This window comes from Oncorhynchus tshawytscha, linkage group LG13 (assembly GCF_018296145.1).
Source record: "Oncorhynchus tshawytscha isolate Ot180627B linkage group LG13, Otsh_v2.0, whole genome shotgun sequence".
NCBI classification, from domain to species: domain Eukaryota; kingdom Metazoa; phylum Chordata; class Actinopteri; order Salmoniformes; family Salmonidae; genus Oncorhynchus; species Oncorhynchus tshawytscha.
This window is the reverse complement of record NC_056441.1, coordinates 63,193,241-63,216,597: the sequence shown is the minus strand read 5'-3', so window position 1 is coordinate 63,216,597 and position 23,357 is coordinate 63,193,241. Positions and strand designations below refer to the sequence as shown.

Here is a 23,357-nt window from a genome sequence, read left to right as displayed (position 1 = left end):
TTCATTTAAATTGATTTAATTCAAAACAATCAAAACTTTGACAGAGTGGAGGAGGAGTACCAGTCCAACCGGTAAACAGATACTGTGTGTGTTGTTATATGGAGTGTGTATACAGTAGCAGCTTTAGATCACCCTGAGTAGGTTGACCATCAGCACTGTCTTCTGTTTACAGCCTGCCCCAGATAGAGGTGTACATACAGCATCTCTCCCCTCTTCCCATCCCTCCACTCTCTTCCTCCTCCTCCTCCTTCCCTCCTTCCTTCCTTTCTGGTGTCTCTAGATCAGGGGGTGGGTATGGTTGTAACATTGGCCCAGTCAGGGAAGGTGTTGAGATTGAACATAGCTGTTCCCCAGGTGTTCAGGGCGATGTTGATGGTGATGACACCAATAATGTTCAGCACGAATCCAGCCTTCGCCTGTTGTCAGTGCAGTAAAAAACATGGGTCACAGACAGAATGTTTCACAACCATGTATTCTACTAGTCTGCATCCAAACTGAATTGCTCCGTTTCACTACTGGTTTCAATGACTCAATCAATCAATCACATTTATTTACAGAATAAAGCCCTTTTTATATCAGTAATTATTACAAAGTGTTTTTTACAATGAAGAGATGACCAGACTGAAATCATGAAGTGAAAAATAACAATTCAGTTTGGATCCAGTACTGTATTTCACTCTATACAAAGTACTGTATGGAGAGAGGTGCGAGGTGAGGGGTGAAGGGTCGTAGGTCGTACCATGTCCATGACTTTGAGGTTGCCATAGGAGAAGGCGATGGCGTTAGGGGGTGTGGCCACTGGCAACATGAAGGCCAGCGAGGCACAGATGGTGCAGGGCAGCATGACGTACAGCGGGTGGAGCTTAATGGCTACGGCCTGGGAACAGACAGACAGGGTCACACATGGGTCAAAGGGGTGAAATGAACATTTAGTGTATGTCAGACCTGTGTCAGACCTGGGACCTGGGTCCAGTACACATGTCATATACTTACCTGTGCTTGATTTAGTTTTCCCGGTAAAATGGAACCAATGGAATAGTCCCAAAATGACAAACTCCAAACTAAATCTAGCACCACTTAAAATCATTGATCCAGGTTTTCTAAGTGAACATCTGCGTTACCATGTGTGTTGCCTGGGTGTGGGTATGCGAATTTGTAAGGGATTCTCTCTGCTCTTACCATAGAGGCCAGTATAGGCAGGAACAATGTGGTAGTAGCTACGTTGCTGGAGCACTCAGTGAAAGTGGCGATGAGTAGAGACAGGAGGAAAGAGATGGCAACGGGAGGGATGGACTGCAGGGGGGCCAGACTTTCTCCTAGCCACTGAGACAGACCAGACGTCTTCACACGGATAAAAACATAACCACAGTTGTCATCATTTTTGTTACAAAAAATATAACACAGACAGACACACAGACCAATTCAGACCGACCGACCTAACAACAGACTGACGGTACCTCGCTGCCCCGGGCCAGAGCGAAGCCTCCTCCCACTAGCAGGAGAATGTTCCAAGGCATCTTCTTATGGACCACGTCCCAATTGAGCAGGGTGGGAGGGGCCTTCAGGGGCATTCCTACAGGGACAAGGCATACACTGTACAATGACACAAGGTTCACAATCACGGTCCTTATAGGCTCGATTCTAGGCACTCCTGAAGGAACATGGTAGTATGGTAAATTGTATCTCTGTCCAAATCTATATGGTCAGAGATTGTATTGTTACAGTGTACTGGACTCTGTCCTAGATGGTACTGTACTAACTTATGCCTACTTACATTGCTACTCGGGAATCAAAGGCCATCATTAAGTCCTAGATACTAAATTGAACCCGAAAGCACTCTTTGCCAGGAATACGAAAACAGAAGTCAAAGAGCCATGACAAGGCACCTCAAAGTCTGCCTCACAAACTCTGCCGCTTTGCACTCCAAACTCTATCTCTTCACTAAGTGCATTTAATCATTGTGACACACATGTATTTACCAAATATATTGAGCTGCCGCCGTTTAGAGGTAGGTGCTGAATTACTGGAGCCCTCCGTTTAGAGGTAGGTGCTGAATTACTGGAGCCCTCCGTTTAGAGGTAGGTGCTGAATTACTGGAGCCCTCCGTTTAAAGGTAGGTGCTGAATTACTGGAGCCCTCCGTTTAGAGGTAGGTGCTGAATTACTGGAGCCCTCCGTATAGAGGTAGGTGCTGAATTACTGGAGCCCTCCGTTTAGAGGTAGGTGCTGAATTACTGGAGCCCTCCGTTTAGAGGTAGGTGCTGAATTACTGGAGCCCTCCGTTTAGAGGTAGGTGCTGAATTACTGGAGCCCTCCGTTTAGAGGTAGGTGCTGAATTACTGGAGCCCTCCGTTTAGAGATAGGTGCTGAATTACTGGAGCCCTCCGTTTAGAGCTAGGTGCTGAATTACTGGAGCCCTCCGTTTAGAGGTAGGTGCTGAATTACTGGAGCCCTCCGTTTAGAGGTAGGTGCTGAATTACTGGAGCCCTCCGTTTTGCAGCTTGACCTTGTCACTTATCAGGAGTAAGAACACTAAACTCAGCTTAGGTTACAGAGGGAGAAAAGGAGATATGTATTTATAAGTGTCCACCAGTGATTTATTGATTTGAAAGTTATTTATTTCAGGGTCAGAACAGAGAGTAGAGCCATGTAGGGCTGACCTTGAGGCTAGTGCTATCACGATGCAGCTCCCTCCCCTGATGTTTCTTGGAGTGTGTGTGTGTGTGTGTGTGTGTGTGTGTGTGTGTGTGTGTGTGTGTGTGTGTGTGTGTGTGTGTGTGTGTGTGTGTGTGTGTGTGTGTGTGTGTGTGTGTGTGTGTGTGTGTTTTTGTATGTGTGCGTAAGCGTGTGTGAGCCCTGGGAAGTGAGAGTGCTATCAGGACAATTACAAAGCACTGAGTCAGCAAGATTGCATTTCTATACCAGGGGTTCTTAAACTTTTTCAGCCTGGTACCCAAATTAGAAATTTATGCGACCCAAGCTCCTAAAAACATGCCCTATTTTGTGGGAAAATATTTTAGAGGCCCCCTCCTGGAGGAGAGAAACATTTTAGTTTTAAAGTTAATTCCCTACAATTCTACACATTTTGCCATGTTAATATGATATCTGATTGAGAGTGGCTAACAAAATCGATGGGGATGGAGGTCAGGACCCCTGGGCATGTGCCCTGCGTGCCCGGTCGCTATTCGGCCATGACTACTACAAGTTTAGATAGCTGGCTAGACTAACTTACCAATCTAAAAAATGTTAGCTGACATAGTGTCACGACTTCCGCCGAAGTTGGCTCCCCTGCCTGTTCGGGCGGTGCTCGGCGGTCGTCGTCACCGTCCTACTAGCCTCTACCGATCCCTTTTTCGTTTGTCTGTTGGTTTTGTCTTATTAGTTTCACCTGTGTGTATTTTGGTTTAATTAGCTTCCCTATATGTAGTAGTTTGACCCGCCCTTGTTTTGTGCGGGATTGTCTTTTGTTACGTGTGTACATATTAGGTCGTGGTGTATTTTGTTTTCTATACTGGACACCCTGTGGTTTTGGGTTGTCTGGTATAGTGTCCTGCGCCCTGTATTTTATTGGGCTTATTAGTTTGGTGTGCAATAGTAAAGGACTTTACTCCGTTACTCTCTCTCTGCGTCTGATTCCTGCACAAACACCTAGTCCCGCGTGACAGAATCCCGCAACAACAACATGGAATTAGCAGGAGCAGCCACATCTCCTCTCCCATCGATGGAGGAAAGGGTCCTCCATCATACCAGCGTTCTCCATAGGATTGGTTCGTCCATGGACCAAATGATGGAGAGGATGGATCGATGGGAGAGGAGTGGCCTTCCCACCTCATCTCCAGCACCCCCTCCTCCAGCACCTCCTGTTCCTGCTACCGCATCTGGCTTCGGGGCTCTTCGGCTGACGCTCCCACGGGAGTATGATGGAACGGCGGCTAGGTGCCAGGGTTTCCTTCTACAACTCGGCGAGGGATCATTACCCAGAGTTCACCCGCCGATTCCGAGCTGTGTTTGACCATCCACCAGAGGGTCGTGCGGCGGGTGAACGGCTGTTCCACCTGCGTCAGGAGACGAGGGGCGCGCAGGACTTTGCCCTGGAGTTCAGGACCTTGGCCGCAGGAGCAGGGTGGAACGACAGGGCCCTGATAGATAATTTCCGATGCAGTCTCAGGGATGACGTCCACAGGGAGCTATAGCATGTCGGGACACCACCCTCACACTGGATGAACTCATTGACATGGCTATCTGTCTCGACAACCTGCTGGCTTCCCGCGGGCGTTAGGATCAGGTCCTGTCGTTTCCACTTCCCAGCCCTCCTGCCCCCTATCCCTATGGAGTTAGGAGGGGCGGCTTCGAGGGGGACCGAAGGAGGAGTGTCCTCCTGCACCAGTTGTGGTCGGCGAGGGCACACGGCCGACCCGTGCTGGAGGAACTCGTCTGGGAGTCGGGAGGGCAGGCGGAGCACTACTCGATCACCCCAGGTGAGTAAGCACCAGACTCACCCAGAGCTTCCTGTCGGTCATATGTATGTGTTAACTTCTTTCCCTGGGTTTCTTCCCTCTCTACAGCATAAGGCGCTAGTCAATTCAGGCGCAGCTGGGAATTTCATGGATCGTGGGCTCGCATTAAGGCAAGGGATTCCCCTGGTGTCGTTAGACCTACCTTTCCCCGTGCACTCCTTAGATAGCCGACCATTAGGGTCAGGAGTAGTTAGGGAGGCTACGGTGCCGCTGGACATGGTAACGCAGGGGGGTCATAAGGAGCAGATTAGTCTGTTCCTTATAGATTCACCTGCGTTTCCAGTGGTGTTGGGCATTCCCTGGCTAGCTCAGCACAACCCGGTGATTTCCTGGCGACAGGGGGCTCTTAAGGGGTGGTCAGAGGAGTGTTCAGGCAGGTGTATAGGAGTTGCCGTTGGTGCGACTACGGTGGAGAGTCCAGACCAGGTTTCCACCGTGCGCATTCCCTCTGAATATGCCGATTTGGCTATCGCCTTCAGTAAAAAGAGGGCGACCCAATTACCACCCCATCATCGAGAGGACTGTGCGATAAACCTTCTGGAGAACGCTGCACTTCCTAGGAGTCACGTGTATCCATTGTCCCAGGAGGAGATAGTAGCGATGGAAACATATGTTGCTGAATCGCTGGGACAGGGGTACATTCGGCCCTCCGCATCACCCGTCTCCTCGAGCTTCTTTTTTGTGAAGAAGAAGGATGGAAGTCTGCGTCCGTGCATTGATTATAGAGGTCTAAATTCCATCACAGTGGGGTTTAGTTACCCACTACCTCTCATCGGAATCATTTCACGGGGCGCGCTTCTTCACAAAACTGGACCTGAGGAGTGCGTATAATCTGGTACGTATCCGGGGAGGAGATGAGTGGAAAACCGCATTTAGTACTACATCTGGTCATTATGAGTACCGCGTCATGCCATATGGGTTGAAGAATGCTCCAGCCGTCTTCCAATCCTTCGTAGATGAGATTCTCCGAGACCTGCTCGGGCAGGGAGTGGTAGTGTACATCGATGACATCTTGATCTATTCTGCCACACACGCGGCGCATGTGTCTCTGGTGTGTAAGGTACTTGGGCGACTGCTGGAGCATGACCTGTATTGCAAGGCGGAGAAATGTGAGTTTTTCAAACAGGCCGTTTCCTTCCTGGGTTATCGTATTTCCACCTCCGGGGTGGTGATGGACCGCGTTACAGCCGTGCGTAATTGGCCGACTCCGACCACGGTGAAAGAAGTGCAGCGGTTTTTAGGGTTTGCCAATTACTATCGGAGGTTTATCCGGGTCAGGTGGCTGCTCCCATCACCTCACTGCTGAAGGGAGGACCGGTGCGCTTGCGTTGGTCAGCAGAGGCGGGCAGAGCTTTCAGTCGTTTGAAGGAGCTGTTCACCAATGCGCCCGTGTTGGCGCATCCGGACCCCTCTTTAGCGTTCATAGTGGAGGTGGACGCGTCGTCCCAGCGCTCGGGCGTGCCACCCAAGCTCCGCCCTTGTGCCTTCTTTTCGAGGAAGGTCGGTCCGGCGGAGCGAAACTATGACGTGGGGGACCGGGAGTTGTTAGCTGTAGTCAAGTCTCTGAAGGTATGGAGACATTGGCTTGAGGGGGCGAAACACCCTTTTCTCATCTGGACTGACCATCGTAATCTCGAGTATATCCGGGCAGCGAGGAGACTAAATCCACGTCAAGCTAGATGGGCCATGTTTTTCACCAGGTTTCGGTTTACCCAAAACACCAAAGCCGACGCGCTGTCCCGCCTCTATGATACCGAGGAGCAGTCCGTTGAGCCAACTCCCATCATTCCACATTCATGTCTCGTGACACCTGGAAAGCAGTTCAGGACTCGCTAAGGTTAGCAGGAGAACGGCAGAAGAGGAGCGCTGACCAGCACCGCAGTGAGGCCCCCGTGTTTGCACCGGGGGACAGGGTCTGGCTCTCGACCCGAAACCTGCCCCTCCGCCTGCCCTGTCGGAAGTATGGGAGGTGGACGCGGAGATAGAGAGGGCCTCACGGTTAGAGCCGGCCCCCCCTAACTGTCCAGCGGGGGCTCAGTACGTGCCGAGGGGGGTCCGGGATAAGCTGATCCATTGGGCTCATACTCTCCCCTCCTCGGGTCATCCTGGCATCGAGAGGACAGTGTGGATTCTTAGAGGGAGATACTGGGGGCCCACGCTGGCTAAGGACGTGAGATTTTATGTCTCCTCCTGCTCAGTGTGCGCTCAGAGCAAGGCTCCTCGGCACCTGCCTAGAGGGAAGTTACAACCCCCTCCCCGTTCCACAACGGCCGGGGACAAACTTATCGGTGGACTTTCTTACCGACCTTCCCCCGTCCCAGGGAAGTACTACAATCCTGGTCGTTGTGGATCGGTTTTCTAAGTCCTGTCGTCTCATCCCGTTGCCCGGTCTCCCTACGGCCCTGCAGACTGCGGAGGCCTTGTTTACCCATGTCTTCCGGCACTACGGGGCAAACTGAACTTTTTCATCTGGATCTTCACAACTAGCTAACTAGCTAACCGCAACCCCAGATGACTACTCCTGGCTAGCGTTCCCATCCACTTAGCTTCAAATCAAATCAAATCAAATTTTATTTGTCACATACACGTGGTTAGCAGATGTTAATGCGAGTGTAGCGAAATGCTTGTGCTTCTAGTTCCGACAATGCAGTAATAACCAATGAGTAATCTAGCTAACAATTCCAAAACTACTACCTTATACACATAAGTGTAAAGGGATAAAGAATATGTACATAAAGATATATGAATGAGTGATGGTACAGAGCGGCATAGGCAAGATGCAGTAGATGGTATAGAGTACAGTATATATGTATACATGTGAGAGAAATAATGTAGGGTATGTAAACATTATATTAAGTAGCATTGTTTAAAGTGGCTAGTGATATATTTTACATCAATTCCCATCAATTCCCATTATTAAAGTGGCTGGAGTTGAGTCAGTGTGTTGGCAGCAGCCACTCAATGTTAGTGGTGGCTGTTTAACAGTCTGATGGCCTTGAGATAGAAGCTGTTTTTCAGTCTCTCGGTCCCAGCTTTGATGCACCTGTACTGACCTCGCCTTCTGGATGATAGCGGGGTGAACAGGCAGTGGCTCGGGTGGTTGTTGTCCTTGATGATCTTTATGGCCTTCCTGTGACATCGGGTGGTGTAGGTGTCCTGGAGGGCAGGTAGTTTGCCCCCGGTGATGCGTTGTGCAGACCTCACTACCCTCTGGAGAGCCTTACGGTTGTGGGCGGAGCAGTTGCCGTACCAGGCGGTGATACAGCCCGACAGGATGCTCTCGATTGTGCATCTGTAGAAGTTTGTGAGTGCTTTTGGTGACAAGCCGAATTTCTTCAGCCTCCTGAGGTTGAAGCTAGCCTGGCCAGAGCTCCTGTGCTACCACCGAAGCATACTCCCGGGCTACAATATCCGGACCGGTCTATCGATGTCACCGCATGAAGAGGCATAAACAGACTTAACCCCCATCGCGACGTCACCCAAAGGCTAACTTTCTAGCCCTTGCTATCTGCTTGCTTGCTAATTTGGCCCGCTAACTGCTAGCTTGTTTAGCCCCGGCCTACTAACTGTTAGCTTGTTAGCACAGGCCTGCTAACTGTCTGAATCCCCGCATCCCCAGCCAGCCCATCCACTCACTGGACCCATATTTACTTTCAATCTCTTTTTGATTTTTAATTCGATTATACCTTCCGGTATCCTGCCTCACCCAATGTGATACGGAATCGCTATTATTTTCAATTTTTAGAACACATTCAAGAACCTCCAGAAGCTAACCAGCTAACTAGCTACAAGCTATTTAGTCATTGTTAGCCACTGCTAGCGGCTTTTACCTTCAGCACAGCCAGCCAGTTTTTTTAGCCTGGATAATACTCGCCAGTCTAGCTTCCCTGTCCCATCCACCGCTGCCCCCTGGACACTGTGATCACTTGGCTACATAGCTGATGCCTGCTGGACTGTCCATTAATCACGGTACTCCATTCTGTTTGTTTATGTTTTATCTGTCGGCCCCAGCCGCACTCAGGCTCTGTGTGTAGTTAATCCGACCCTCTCTGCCTAGTCAACACCATTTTACCTGCTGTTGTTGTGCTAGCTGATTAGCTGTTGTTGTCTCACCTACTGGTTTAGCTAGCTCTCCCAATCAACACCTGTGATTACTGTATGCCTCGCTATATGTCTCTCTCAAATGTCAATATGCCTTGTATACTGTTGTTCAGGTTAGTTATCATTGTTTTAGTTTACAATGGAGCCCCTAGTTCCACTCTTCATACCCCTGATACCTCCTTTGTCCCACCTCCCACACATGCGGTGACCTCACCCATTACAACCAGCATGTCCAGAGATACAACCTCTCTTATCATCACCCAGTGCCTGGGCTTACCTCCACTGTACCCGCACCCCACCATACCCCTGTCTGCGCATTATGCCCTGAATATATTCTACCATGCCCAGAAATCTGCTCCTTTTATTCATTGTCCCCAACGCTCTAGGCGACCAGTTTTGATAGCCTTTAGCCGCACCCTCATACTGCTCCTCCTCTGTTCCGCGGGTGATGTGGAGGTAAACCCAGGCCCTGCATGTCCCCAGGCACCCTTATTTGTTGACTTCTGTGATCGAAAAAACCTTGGTTTCATGCATGTCAACATCAGAAGCCTCCTCCCTAAGTTTGTTTTACTCACTGCTTTAGCACACTCTGCTAACCCTGATGTCCTTGCCGTGTCTGAAGCCTGGCTCAGGAAGGCCACCACAAATTCTGAGATTTCCATACCCAACTATAACATTTTCTGTCAAGATAGAACTGCCAAAGGGGGAGGAGTTGCAGTCTACTGCAGAGATAGCCTGCAAAGTAATGTCATACTTTCCAGGTCCATACCCAAACAGTTCGAACTACTAATTTTAAAAATTACTCTCTCCAGAAATAAGTCTCTCACTGTTGCCGCCTGCTACCGACCCCCCTCAGCTCCCAGCTGTGCCCTGGACACCATTTGTGAATTGATTGCCCCCCATCTAGCTTCAGAGTTTGTTCTGTTAGGTGACCTAAACTGGGATATGCTTAATATGCTCAAATTATCAAGGAACCCACCAGGTACAACCCTAAATCTGTAAACAAGGGCACCCTCATAGACGTCATCCTGACCAACTGGCCCTCCAAATACACCTCCGCTGTCTTCAACCAGGATCTCAGCGATCACTGCCTCATTGCCTGCATCCGCTATGGATCCGCAGTCAAACGACCACCCCTCATCACTGTCAAACGCTCCCTAAAACACTTCTGTGAGCAGGCCTTTCTAATCGACCTGGCCCGGGTATCCTGGAAGGACATTGACCTCATCCCGTCAGTTGAGGATGCCTGGTCATTCTTTAAAAGTAACTTCCTCACCATTTTAGATAAGCATGCTCCGTTCAAAAAATGCAGAACTAAGAACAGATATAGCCCTTGGTTCACTCCAGACCTGACTGCCCTCGACCAGCACAAAAACATCCTGTGGCGGACTGCAATAGCATCGAATAGTCCCCGCGATATGCAACTGTTCAGGGAAATCAGGAACCAATACACGCAGTGAGTCAGGAAAGCAAAGGCCAGCTTCTTCAGGCAGAAATTTGCATCCTGTAGCTCTAACTCCAAAAAGTTCTGGGACACTGTGAAGTCCATGGAGAACAAGAGCACCTCCTCCCAGCTGCCCACTGCACTGAGGCTCGGTAACTAAATCCATGATTATCGAAAACTTCAACAAGCATTTCTCAACGGCTGGCCATGCCTTCCTCCTGGCTACTCCAACCTCGGCCAACAGCTACGCCCCCCCCCGCAGCTACTCGCCCAAGCCTCTCCAGGTTCTCCTTTACCCAAATCCAGATAGCAGATGTTCTGAAAGAGCTGCAAAACCTGGACCCGAACAAATCAAATATTACCAGCCTGTTCAACCTCTCTTTCATATCGTCTGAGATCCCCAAGGATTGGAAAGCTGCCGCAGTCATCCCCCTCTTCAAAGGGGGAGACACCCTGGACCCAAACTGTTACAGACCTATATCCATCCTGCCCTATCTAAGGTCTTCGAAAGCCAAGTCAACAAACAGGTCACTGGCCATCTCAAATCCCACCGTGCAATCTGGTTTCCGAGCCGGTCACGGGTGCACCTCAGCCACGCTCAAGGTACTAAACGATATCATAACCGCCATTGATAAAAGACAGTACTGTGCAGCCGTCTTCATCGACCTTGCCAAGGCTTTCGACTCTGTCAATCACCATATTTTTATCGGTAGACTCAGTAGCCTCTGTTTTTCTGATGACTGCCTTGCCTGGTTCATCAACTACTTTGCAGACAGTGTTCAGTGTGTCAAATCGGAGGGCATGCTGTCCGGTCCTCTGGCAGTCTCTATGGGGGTGCCACAGGGTTCAATTCTCGGGCCGACTCTTTTCTCTGTATATATCAATGATGTTGCTCTTACTGCGGGCGATTGATCCACCTCTACGCAGATGACACCATTCTGTATACTTCCGGCCCGTCCTTGGACAGTGTGCTATCTAACCTCCAAACGAGCTTCAATGCCATACAACACTCCTTCCGTGGTCTCCAACTGCTCTTAAACGCTAGTAAAACCAAATGCATGCTTTTCAACCGTTCGCTGCCTGCACCTGCTTCACCACCCTGGATGGTTCCGACCTAGAATATGTGGACATCTGTAAGTACCTAGGTGTCTGGCTAGACTGTAAACTCTCCTTCCAGACTCATATCAAACATCTCCAATCTAAAATCAAATCTAGAGTCGGCTTTCTATTCCGCAACAAAACCTCCTTCACTCACGCCGCCAAACTTACCCTAGTAAAACTGACTATCCTACCGATCCTCGACTTCGGCGATGTCATAAACAAAATAGCTTCCAACACTCTACTCAGCAAACTGGATGCAGTTTATCACAGTGCCATTCGTTTTGTTACTAAAGCACCTTATACCACCCACCACTGCGACCTGTATGCTCTAGTCGGCTGGCCCTCGCTACATATTTGTCGCCAGACCCACTGGCTCCAGGTCATCAACAAGTCCATGCTAGGTAAAGTTCCACCTTATCTCAGTTCACTGGTCATGATGGCAACACCCACCCGTAGCACGCCCTCCAGCAGGTGTATCTCACTGATCATCCCTAAAGCCAACACCTCATTTGGCCGCCTTTCATTCCAGTTCTCTGCTGCCTTTGACTGGAACGAATTGCAAAAATCGCTGAAGTTGGAGACTTTTATCTCCCTCACCAACTTCAAACATCTGCTATCTGAGCAGCTAACCGATCTCTGCAGCTGTACATAGTCTATCGGGCCTACAGTACCTCGTGGACTGGGAGGGGTACGGTCCGGAGGAGAGATGCTGGGTTCCGGTGGGGGACATTTTGGACCCTTCTCTCCTGAGAGATTTCCACTGCCTCCACCCGGATCGCCCGGCGCCTCGTCCTCCGGGTCGTCCTCGAGGCCGGTGGCGGCGCGCAGCGGGAGCCGCGCGTCGGGGGGGGGGGTACTGTCACGACTTCCGCCGAAGTTGGCTCCCCTGCCTGTTCGGGCGGTGCTCGGCGGTCGTCGTCACCGTCCTACTAGCCGCTACCGATCCCTTTTTCGTTTGTCTGTTGGTTTGGTCTTATTAGTTTCACCTGTGTGTATTTTGGTTTAATTAGCTTCCCTATATGTAGTAGTTTGACCCGCCCTTGTTTTGTGCGGGATTGTCCTTTGTTACGTGTGTACATATTAGGTTGTGGTGTATTTTGTTTTCTATACTGGACACCCTGTGGTTTTGGGTTGTCTGGTATAGTGTCCTGCGCCCTGTATTTTATTGGGCTTATTAGTTTGGTGTGCAATAGTAAAGGACTTTACTCCGTTACTCTCTCTCTGCGTCTGATTCCTGCACACACACCTAGTCCCGCGTGACACATGGCTAATTGAGTGACTGCCAATGACTGACATAACTAGAGGAAAACTGATTGTGGACAACCAAATGTCAAAACTGCACATTGTGTATTTTACAATGAGTAAGTTGAGTAAGTTGAGACGCCGACTGAGACTTACTCAACAGTAAGTTGAGACGCCGACTGAGTCCCCCCAAAAAATAATGTCACGACTCACCATTAACATGTCCAACCCATACTTTAAGAAAGGCCGCTCTATACAATAGTATCACAGAAAGGCAGACACACACACCGTCTCTCTCAATCGCACACTCGTAAACACACCCCTGTCAAATCAAATAAAAAAATGTGGTCACATACACATGGTTAGAAGATGTTAATGCGAGTGTAGCGAAATGCTTGTGCTTCTAGTTCCAACACTGCAGTAATATCTAACAAATAATCAAACATTTCCCAACAACTACCTAATACACACACATCTAAAGGGGTGAATGAGAATATGTACATATAGATATATGGATGAGCGATGGCCGAGCGACATAGGCAAGGTGCTGTAGATGGTGTAAAATACAGTATATACATGTGATATGAGTAATGTAAGATATGTAAACATTATAAATAAAATACAGTATATACATGTGATATGAGTAATGTAAGATATGTAAACATTATAAATAAAATACAGTATATACATGTGATATGAGTAATGTAAGATATGTAAACATTATTAAAGTGCCATTATTTAACATGACTAGTGATCCATTTATTAAAGTGTCCAGTAAGATGCGTAGACATTATTAAAGTGGCATTATTCAGAGTGGCGTTGTTTAAAGTGACTAGTGATCCATTTATTAAAGTGTCCAGTGATTGAGTCTTAATGTACTCACCACTCAAAGATATATTGACAAAAAACACACGCATGCACAAACGTGCATACACACACACACACACACACACACACACACACACACACACACACATACCATCCTCAGAGTACCCGCCACATCTGGGTAGTTGGGATGGGATCACAAAGAACAGCGTTGACATCAGCATGGCCACTGTGCCATCAGTGACATACCTGGGACATATACATCTACATATAAACAATGTCTCTCAGTCCCACTCAACATGCCCCTATGTATTAATATGGTAATTACATAGACATGTACAGTGTAATTACAGTTTATGTATATATTATGTGTATAGCTGTATTTGTTGCTTACAAAGAGCAAAGACTGGGAAACACAGCAGAAAGCTATCAGATAAAAAAAAGCGAGATAACCAGGCAGAACCACAGGGAGTTACAACACAGAACATACTGATATCTATCACTCACGGTTTGTCCTTGTTGAAGAGCACAGCGGCCCAGCCGGGCATGAAGCCTGGTTCTCTGGTGAACCAGAGCAGGACCAGCAGGACAAACAGCACCAGGATGCAGCCCTCAGCGAAGGACACACTGCCCAGCTTCTTATACTCATTCTTTATCACCCTGTACGCCTCCTTGTCACCATCTTTATTCGTTCCACAGCCAAACAACTTCTTCATGCTGTGGGTGAATGGGCCAAATTGATCTCTTTACAGTACTGTATAGGACGCTGGGTCTAATATAGGCTTTTATCTACTTTGTCTGTAGGTCAATGTCTAACATAAATGGATATCTACGTAAGTGATATATAACCATAAACCATTACCTTCTATTGTTTTACTATGCTTATTATATTGCATTTTGATTATTGGATATGTTCATGAATATGTCCCCTAATAATCACATTGCTTCGGCTTCCTGCCAAGAGACAGTGTTATGGATGTTATTGACTGGAGGTAAAACATAACAGGAAAGAAGGACTCACTTGCAGCCCAGGTACATAAACTGCAGCCACAGCCAGGAGATGATCAGCATCAGAACCATGTTGGGGAAGGAGAAACCAAACCAGCTGGCAAAGTTGATGATGTCTCCATTTCCTGGGAACAGTCTGTGGGGAAAGAATGATAGAATGGTAGAATTAGAACAAGCATCAGTTACATGAACATTCCAAATGGTACTGTACTGTAGGTACACCTAACATGGCCGCCGGGCGGTGCACCCACCAAAAAATGCTGCATTGAACGGGAATGTGCAGGGAATTCTAATTCTATCGAGGAAGTGACAGAGATGTTAGCTAACTCCCAAGCCAAGGAACTACTGTACAGTCAGTGTATCCAGCCTTGTGCTTTAGCTGCTGTAAACAAAGTACACTGGGCACTGCAGTTTTCCCAGAGAAGAACAGTTGCTAAACCCGTGTGCAATACTGTATCCACACACAATAACCCTTTAATGAGAGCTACTCAGATGGGTATCATACTGTATTTACTTGTAATAATATGCATACATAGTAAGCCTTTATAAACAGACATATCAACATACTCGTCGACCTGTCCTTTGAGGATGAGGTTCGGGGCGGTGCCGGTGAGGGTGGCTGTTCCTCCGATGCTGGCAGAGTAACACACACTGAGACTCATGCCTTTATCCAGTTTCAGGTACTTAGCCTCCCTCTTTAGCCTCCTCTCCCTCGCCTCCGGACTCTCCTCCACCTCTGGCTCTTGCTCTGGAGGGAAAGAACCATGGGTCAGCCAATCAGAATGTTCAGGGGTTAGAGGTCAGTCTGTCAAACGTTTTCCTAAGGGTAACTAAGGGATTAGGGCAAATATTTTCCACCTGTTGTTTTCAGGGAGTCTGAAACAGGGATGATATAGAATATGATGTACAATATGTCTGAGTCAGTTGTATTCCATCTTAGCCAGATGAGAGAAGTCAAAACAATCTTGTCTTGAACAGACAAAATCAATAAGGTCACATCCTGAATAAGCTTATCAATATATCTTACTTACTTGTGTTCCTCTACTAAGATGAATGATAAAACAATTGACAGAAAGGTGTTTCAGGGAATCCACAACAGGTGTGAATGAGGTGTGTTAGTCCTTGGCTGGAACAAAAGCCTGTCCACCCTGTGGGTTTCAAGGACCATGACTGAGGAACACTGATGTTGAGAGAATACACACTCTATTCCACTGACCTAACTGAATTCCATTCTTCATGGGCTTGACATCCTTTGTACATTTGGTAGTACATCCATCATCTGCCAAATAAGGGAGATATCATTTATTACAAAAACAGAAAGATGTGAATCAGCTTGTGATTGTGAAAGCTCATGGCGAACTTATGGACACAGTCTAGTGGTACCAGGCTGTATTTTAGTTTGAGAATGGCTTGAGAAACCTAGAACGGATGGTGTCGAGGCTAATGGACACAAAACAAATTATTCTCAACACAAACACACACACACACACATACAGTGGGGCAAAAAAGTATTTAGTTAGCCACCAATTGTGCAAGTTCTCCCACTTAAAAAGATGAGAGAGGCCTGTAATTTTCATCATAGGTACACTTCAACTATGACAGACAAAATGAGAAGGAAAAAATCCAGAAAATCACATTGTGGCACATTGGCCTGATATGGTTCTCAATCAGAGGCAGGTGTTAGTCATTGTCTCTGATTGGGAACCATATTTAGGTAGCCTGTTTTGTGTTGGGTTTTGTGGATGATTGTTCCTGCCTCTGTGTTTGTTGCACCAGATCGGGCTGTTTCGGTTTTTTCACATTTCTTGTTTTGTAGATTGTTGTATTTTCATCTTTATTAAAGATGCACAAAACTAACCACGCTGCGTTTTGGTCCGCCTCTCTTTCCCCAGAAGAAAACCGTTACACATTGTAGGATTTTTAATGAATTTATTTGCAAATTATGGTGGAAAATAAGTATTTGGTCAATAACAAAAGTTTATCTCAATACTTTGTTATATACCCTTTGTTGGCAATGACAGAGGTCAAACGTTTTCTGTAAGTCTTCACAAGGTTTTCACACACTGTTGCTGGTATTTTGGCACATTCCTCCATGCAGATCTCCTCTAGAGCAGTGATGTTTTGGGGCTGTTGCTGGCCAACACAGAATTTCAACTCCCTCCAAAGATTTTCTATGGGGTTGAGATCTGGAGACTGGCTAGGCCACTCCAGGACCTAGAAATGCTTCTTACGAAGCCACTCCTTCATTGCCCGGGTGGTGTGTTTGGGATCATTGTCATGCTGAAAGACCCAGCCACGTTTCATCTTCAATGCCCTTGCTGATGGAAGGAGGTTTTCACTCAAAATCTCACGATACATGGCCCCATTCATTCTTTCCTTTACACGGATCAGTCGTCCTGGTCATCTTTGCAGAAAAACAGCCCCAAAGCATGATGTTTCCACCTCCATGTTTCACAGTAGGTATGATGTTCTTTGGATGCAACTCAGCATTCTTTGTCCTCCAAACACGACGAGTTGAGTTTTTACCAAAAAGTTCAATTTTGGTTTCATCTGACCATATGACATTCTCCCAATCTTCTTCTGGATCATCCAAATGCTCTCTAGCAAACTTCAGACGGGCCTGGACATGTACTGGCTTAAGCAGGGGGACACGTCTGGCACTGCAAGATTTGAGTCCCTGGCGGCGTAGTGTGTTACTGATGGTAGGCTTTGTTTCTTTGGTCCCAGCTCTCTGCAGGTCATTCACTAGGTCCCCCCGTGTGGTTCTGGGATTTTTGCTCACCGTTCTTGTGATCATTTTGACACCACGGGGTGAGATCTTGCGTGAAGCCCCAGATCGAAGGAGATTATCAGTGGTCTTGTATGTCTTCCATTTCCTAATAATTGCTCCCACAGTTGATTTCTTCAAACCAAGCTGCTTACCTATTGCAGATTCAGTCTTCCCAGTCTGGTGCAGGTCTACAATTTTGTTTCTGGTGTCCTTTGACAGCTCTTTGGTCTTGGCCATAGTGGAGTTTGGAGTGTGACTGTTTGAGGTTGTGGACAGGTGTCTTTTATACTGATAACAAGTTCAAACAGGTGCCATTAATACAGGTAACGAGTGGAGGACAGAGGAGCCTCTTAAAGAAGAAGTTACAGGTCTGTGTTGAGCCAGAAATCTTGCTTGTTTGTAGGTGACCAAATACATATTTTCCACCATAATTTGCAAATAAATTCATTAAAAATCCTACAATGTGATTTTCTAGATTTCTTTTCTTCTCATTTTGTCTGTCATAGTTGAAGTGTACCTATGATGAAAATTGCAGGCCTCTCTCATTTTTAAGTGGGATAACTTGCACAATTAGTGGCTGACTAAATACAGTACTTTTTTGCCCCACTGTACATACATACACACACCCCACCCCACACACACACCACTTCCTCTTAACAACACACACATATGGTAATACTGTTCTCCTTGTCACCCATATCAAAGGCTTGGTTGTCCTGGCCCTTAGGTATCCCAGTCCCGGCCCCCCTGAGGGAGATCAGGTCCACCTCCCTCTCCTCTGCCTGGGCCTCGGTGTCACACAGCTGCTTCAGCACAGCATTAGAGATGGGCAGCATCATGGCAGTGGAGGCTGTGTTACCGATCCACATGGACAGGAAGGCTGTGGTGCCCATGAAGCCCATCATCAGACTGGAGAGACAGGAAGGGGAGAGAGAGACCATTTAAAAAGGAAACAGATAATTCAACATTAGGTTATCAGAACACTAGCCCAAACATCTCTGTAATAGGAGAATTAAAACAGGTAAAGGGGGTCTCTTACAGGGCAGGCTTCACCCCTACTAGGAGCAGTACTCTGAGGGCGATGCGTTTGTGAAGGTTCCAGTGTTCCACAGCTGTAGCCATCAACAGCCCTCCGACGAACAGCATGTTAGAGTCCTTCATGTACTGGGTACACACCTGGATGAGAGACAGACAGGTGGGTTCTTAATGACTGTACTGGCCTGAGACAGGTTTTGCTTAGAAATACCATAATATACTAAACATGGGATCAACAGTAAGGACTTTATCAACAGTACTTACACTACCGTTCAAAAGTTTGGGGTCACTTAGAAATGTCCATGTTTTTGAAAGAAAAGCACATTTTTTGTCCATTAAAATAACATCAAATTGATCAGAAATACAGTGTAGATATTGCTAATATTGTAAATGACTATTGTAGCTGGACTTTTAATGGTATATCTACATAGGCAACCATCACTCCTGTGTTTCAATGGTACGTTGTGTTAGTTAATCCAAGTTTATAATTTTAAAAGGCTAATTGATCATTAGAAAACCCTTTTGCAGTTATGTTAGCACAGCTGAAAACTGTTGTCCTGATTAAAGAAGAAATAAACCTGGCCTTCTTCAGACTAGTTGAGTATCTGGAGCATCAGCATTTGTGGGTTCGATTGCAGGCTCAAAATGACTAGAAACAAAGAACTTCTGAAACTCGTCAGTCTATTCTTGTTCTGAGAAATGAAGGCTATTCCAAATCAAATCAAATCAAATTGTATTTGTCACATACACATGGTTAGCAGATGTTAATGCGAGTGTAGCGAAATGCTTGTGCTTCTAGTTCCAACAATGCAGTAATAACCAACAAGTAATCTAACTAACAATTTCAAAACTACTGTCTTATACACAGTGTAAGGGGATAAAGAATATGTACATAAAGATATATGAATGAGTGATGGTACAGAGCAGCATAGGCAAGATACAGTAGATGGTATCGAGTACAGTATATACATATGAGATGAGTATGTAAACAAAGTGGCATAGTTAAAGTGGCTAGTGATACATGTATTACATAAGGATGCAGTAGATGATATAGAGTACAGTATATACGTATGCATATGAGATGAATAATGTAGGGTATGTAACATTATATTAGGTAGCATTGTTTAAAGTGGCTAGTTATATATTTTACATCATTTCCCATCAATTCCCATTATTAAAGTGGCTGGAGTTGAGTCAGTGTCAGTGTCAGTGTGTTGGCAGCAGCCACTCAATGTTAGTTTAACAGTCTGATGGCCTTGAGATAGAAGCTGTTTTTCAGTCTCGGTCCCAGCTTTGATGCACCTGTACTGACCTCGCCTTCTGGATGATAGCGGGGTGAACAGGCAGTGGCTCGGGTGGTTGTTGTCCTTGATGATCTTTATGGCCTTCCTGTAACATTGGGTGGTGTAGGTGTCCTGGAGGGCAGGTAGTTTGCCCCCGGTGATGCGTTGTGCAGACCTCACTACCCTCTGGAGAGCCTTACGATTGTGGGCGGAGCAGTTGCCGTACCAGGCGGGGATGCAGCCCGCCAGGATGCTCTCGATTGTGCATCTGTAGAAGTTTGTGAGTGCTTTTGGTGACAAGACGCTGCTGCGCCTTCTTCACGATGCTGTCTGTGTGAGTGGACCAATTCAGTTTGTCTGTGATGTGTATGCCGAGGAACTTAAAACTTGCTACCCTCTCCACTACTGTTCCATCGATGTGGATAGGGGGGTGTTCCCTCTGCTGTTTCCTGAAGTCCACAATCATCTCCTTAGTTTTGTTGACGTTGAGTGTGAGGTTATTTTCCTGACACCACACTCCGAGGGCCCTCACCTCCTCCCTGTAGGCCGTCTCGTCGTTGTTGGTAATCAAGCCTACCACTGTTGTGTCGTCCGCAAACTTGATGATTGAGTTGGAGGCGTGCGTGGCCACGCAGTCGTGGGTGAACAGGGAGTACAGGAGAGGGCTCAGAACGCACCCTTGTGGGGCCCCAGTGTTGAGGATCAGCGGGGTGGAGATGTTGTTGCCTACCCTCACCACCTGGGGGCGGCCCGTCAGGAAGTCCAGTACCCAGTTGCACAGGGCGGGGTCGAGACCCAGGGTCTCGAGCTTGATGACGAGCTTGGAGGGTACTATGGTGTTGAATGCCGAGCTGTAGTCGATGAACAGCATTCTCACATAGGTATTCCTCTTGTCCAGATGGGTTAGGGCAGTGTGCAGTGTGGTTGAGATTGCATCGTCTGTGGACCTATTTGGGCGGTAAGCAAATTGGAGTGGGTCTAGGGTGTCAGGTAGGGTGGAGGTGATATGGTCCTTGACTAGTCTCTCAAAGCACTTCATGATGACGGAAGTGAGTGCTACGGAGCGGTAGTCGTTTAGCTCAGTTACCTTAGCTTTGTTGGGAACAGGATCAATGGTGGCCCTCTTGAAGCATGTGGGAACAGCAGACTGGTATAGGGATTGATTGAATATGTCCGTAAACACACCGGCCAGCTGGTCTGCGCATGCTCTAAGGGCGCGGCTGGGGATGCCGTTTGGGCCTGCAGACTTGCGAGGGTTAACACGTTTAAATGTCTTACTCACCTCGGCTGCAGTGAAGGAGAGTCCGCATGTTTTCGTTGCAGGCCGTGTCAGTGGCACTGTATTGTCCTCAAAGCGGGCAAAAAAGTTATTTAGTCTGCCTGGGTGCAAGACATCCTGGTCCGTGACTGGGCTGGTTTCCTTCTTGTAGTCTGTGATTGACTGTAGACCCTGCCACATACCTCTTGTGTCTGAGCCGTTGAATTGAGATTCTACTTTGTCTCTGTACTGGCGCTTAGCTTGTTTGATAGCCTTGCGGAGGGAATAGCTGCACTGTTTGTATTCGGTCATGTTACCAGTCACCTTGCCCTGATTAAAAGCAGTGGTTCGCGCTTTCAGTTTCACGCGAATGCTGCCATCAATCCACGGTTTCTGGTTAGGGAATGTTTTAATCGTTGCTATGGGAACGACATCTTCAACGCACGTTCCATGTGAGAAATTGCCAAGAAACTGAAGATCTCGTACAACGCTGAGTACTACTCCCTTCACAGAACAGCGCAAACTGGCTCTAACCAGAATAGAAAGAGGAGTGGGAGGCCCCGGTGCACAACTGAGCAAGAGGACAAGTACATTAGGGTATTTAGTTTGAGAAACAGACGCCTCACAAGTCCTCAACTGGTAGCTTCATTAACTAGTACCCGCAAAACACCAGTCTCAATATCAACAGTGAAGAGGCAATGCCGGGATGCTGGCCTTCTAGGCAGAGTTCCTCTGTCCAGTGTCTGTGTTCTTTTGCTCATCTTAATCTTTTATTTTTATTGGCCAGTCTGAGATATGGCTTTTTCTTTGCAACTCAACGCATCCCGGAGTCTCCTCTTCACTGTTGACATTGAGACTCTGTACGCCTATGTAGATATTCCATTAAAAACCAGTCATTTATAACATTAACAATGTCTACACTGTATTTCTGATCAATTTGATGTTATTTTAATTGACAAAAAAAATGTGCTTTTCTTTCAAAAACAAGGAAATTACTAAGCGACCCCAAACTATTGAACCGTAGTGTAGGTGCTTTATTCATACGTCCTCAACACTGTATCTACTAAACCAAGATTTACATTTCACATTTTAGTCATAACAACTGTTGACCTGTTTATTCTGATCATAAAACAGAATCTTGTTTTCTCCATTGCTGAGTCTAGTGGGTGGGTAAGAACCAGTCATTAGGTATGAAGGTGGTTGAGTAGAGAGGGGAGAGGATAGTGGTGTTGGTACCTCACTTGACTCCATAATGCCCATCATAGGGAAGAGGATGACAGGCAGCAGACCGGTCACAGCCAGGGGCATACACTCTGTACACCAGTACACGGCCGTCAGGATGATCACATAGCCACAACTAGCCTCCTGTACACACACACACACACACACACACACACACACACACACACACACACACACACATGGACTGTGAGAGGTGGGCTGTTGTGGTAGGTAGCATACAACAACTGTTGTTGTAGGACACACGTACAAACGCGTACAACACACAGTCATTCCTCTCTCAGGACCATTTTGTTCTCAGTGAACAATCATCTGACACACAGCCAACAGCATCAAAGCACTGACAGGTAGTATAACTATTTTAGAACATAAAGATATCTTATTGTGTGCAATTCAATACATCTATTCAATACGTTAGTTTCAGTTACAGTTGTTCTTACAATGCTTAGTAAATAACAATAATTATTGAAGAATATAACTTATATTGCTTAATGAGCTTAGTTCAACTGTCATACTCTATAAGAACCCAAAATATGAGCTTGTTTAACTCCAATGTTTGTAAACAATGTAATATAAACACACTCTGTATAGTCTCAAAATATGGCTAAAACTATCATTTTTATACGATGGATGGTCAGTCCTTGCATCCATAGCTCTGTCTATGAATTTGAGAGTGGTTATATTTCCCCAGCCCCATCCCTCAGCTTTTACCAAAAGTTTTAATCAGTGACGGGTGAACCTTTGTAGTTGTTTGAACTGCAGATTGCCCCTTTAATATATATGTTGATACATGAAGTTAATCAAATACATTCTTAAAGGGGGAAAACGGGCTTGGATTTTGGAGAAACAAATATATTTTATGACACACGGTAAGCCATTGATGATAAAAGATGAAGAACTATAAACTGCCTGTACCGCAAGTCTTTCATTCGTGATGATTTATTGTCCTGGAGGACAACCGTAACTCACAGGGTACTCAACCTGTAATGTGCATGGCTGCTGAAGCTCCTATCTACACACACTAAATTACCAGTCTACAGTAGATTCCTGGATATTGGGAAATAATTATAAATGGCGCAAATACAATGGAAATGTCATACAGACGTGTAACCAAAATATTCAGTGAAGCTTTAATAAACATACAGAGTTGTCTAGGAATTTCGGCATTCAATTTGTGTACGACCCGGGCTTGAAATGCTTCAGAACTTTATCCTCAACTAAGAATAACTTCTGAACTTTCAACAGGGTTAAAACAAACACATCAAAGCCTCAGTTATACACAAACAAACACACACACACTCTTACCGGTCCCCCAACTATTATGGGTAGAGGTAGAATCAACAGTGGGGTGAGGAATATGACCAGGTAATTCCGATACCTCCATAGCCCAGTCAGACACACCACCATGGCTGGTCCAGATATCCAGAGAGTAGCTCAGGTACACAGAGAAGAGAGATAGATATATTAGACAGAAAATCTAATCGGAGTGTGGGTGCAAAGGTTTTACGACATAATTGGGGACGCTACCACGCTGT

The 23,357-nt window shown here is 46.6% G+C and overlaps 1 protein-coding gene across 3 annotated transcripts; it reads right to left on the bottom strand.

The window, feature by feature from the left end:
* On the bottom strand, nt 1–23,357 carry LOC112234739 (solute carrier family 13 member 2-like). Of its 3 annotated transcripts, none has more exons than XM_042296136.1 (13): nt 23,128–23,357; nt 21,820–21,948; nt 18,047–18,183; nt 17,675–17,916; nt 15,454–15,516; nt 14,805–14,985; nt 14,251–14,373; nt 13,737–13,946; nt 13,384–13,478; nt 1,458–1,573; nt 1,180–1,341; nt 740–877; nt 1–416 (listed from the first exon to the last, which is right to left on the bottom strand). In XM_042296136.1, exons 1-13 carry the CDS (start codon nt 23,227–23,229, stop codon nt 282–284), a joined length of 1,833 nt encoding a protein of 610 aa, XP_042152070.1. In that variant the 5' UTR covers nt 23,230–23,357; the 3' UTR covers nt 1–281. The 3 variants fall into 3 exon arrangements, with proteins under 3 accessions (XP_042152070.1, XP_042152071.1, XP_042152072.1); XM_042296137.1 differs by having other exon boundaries at nt 17,702–17,916; XM_042296138.1 differs by lacking the exon at nt 13,384–13,478 and having other exon boundaries at nt 1,458–1,593.

What these genes read in the sequence shown, in the direction of transcription:
- LOC112234739 (XM_042296136.1), bottom strand. Translation starts at nt 23,229, where the DNA reads ATGGTGGTGTGTCTGACTGGGCTATGGAGGTATCGGAATTACCTGGTC. An exon ending in TTTATGTACCTGGGCTGCAA is followed by an intron (nt 13,947 to 14,250) that starts GTGAGTCCTTCT and finishes ATTCACCCACAG; the next exon opens with CATGAAGAAGTTGTTTGGCT. An exon ending in TGCCTATACTGGCCTCTATG is followed by an intron (nt 878 to 1,179) that starts GTAAGAGCAGAG and finishes GTCTGTTCCCAG; the next exon opens with GCCGTAGCCATTAAGCTCCA.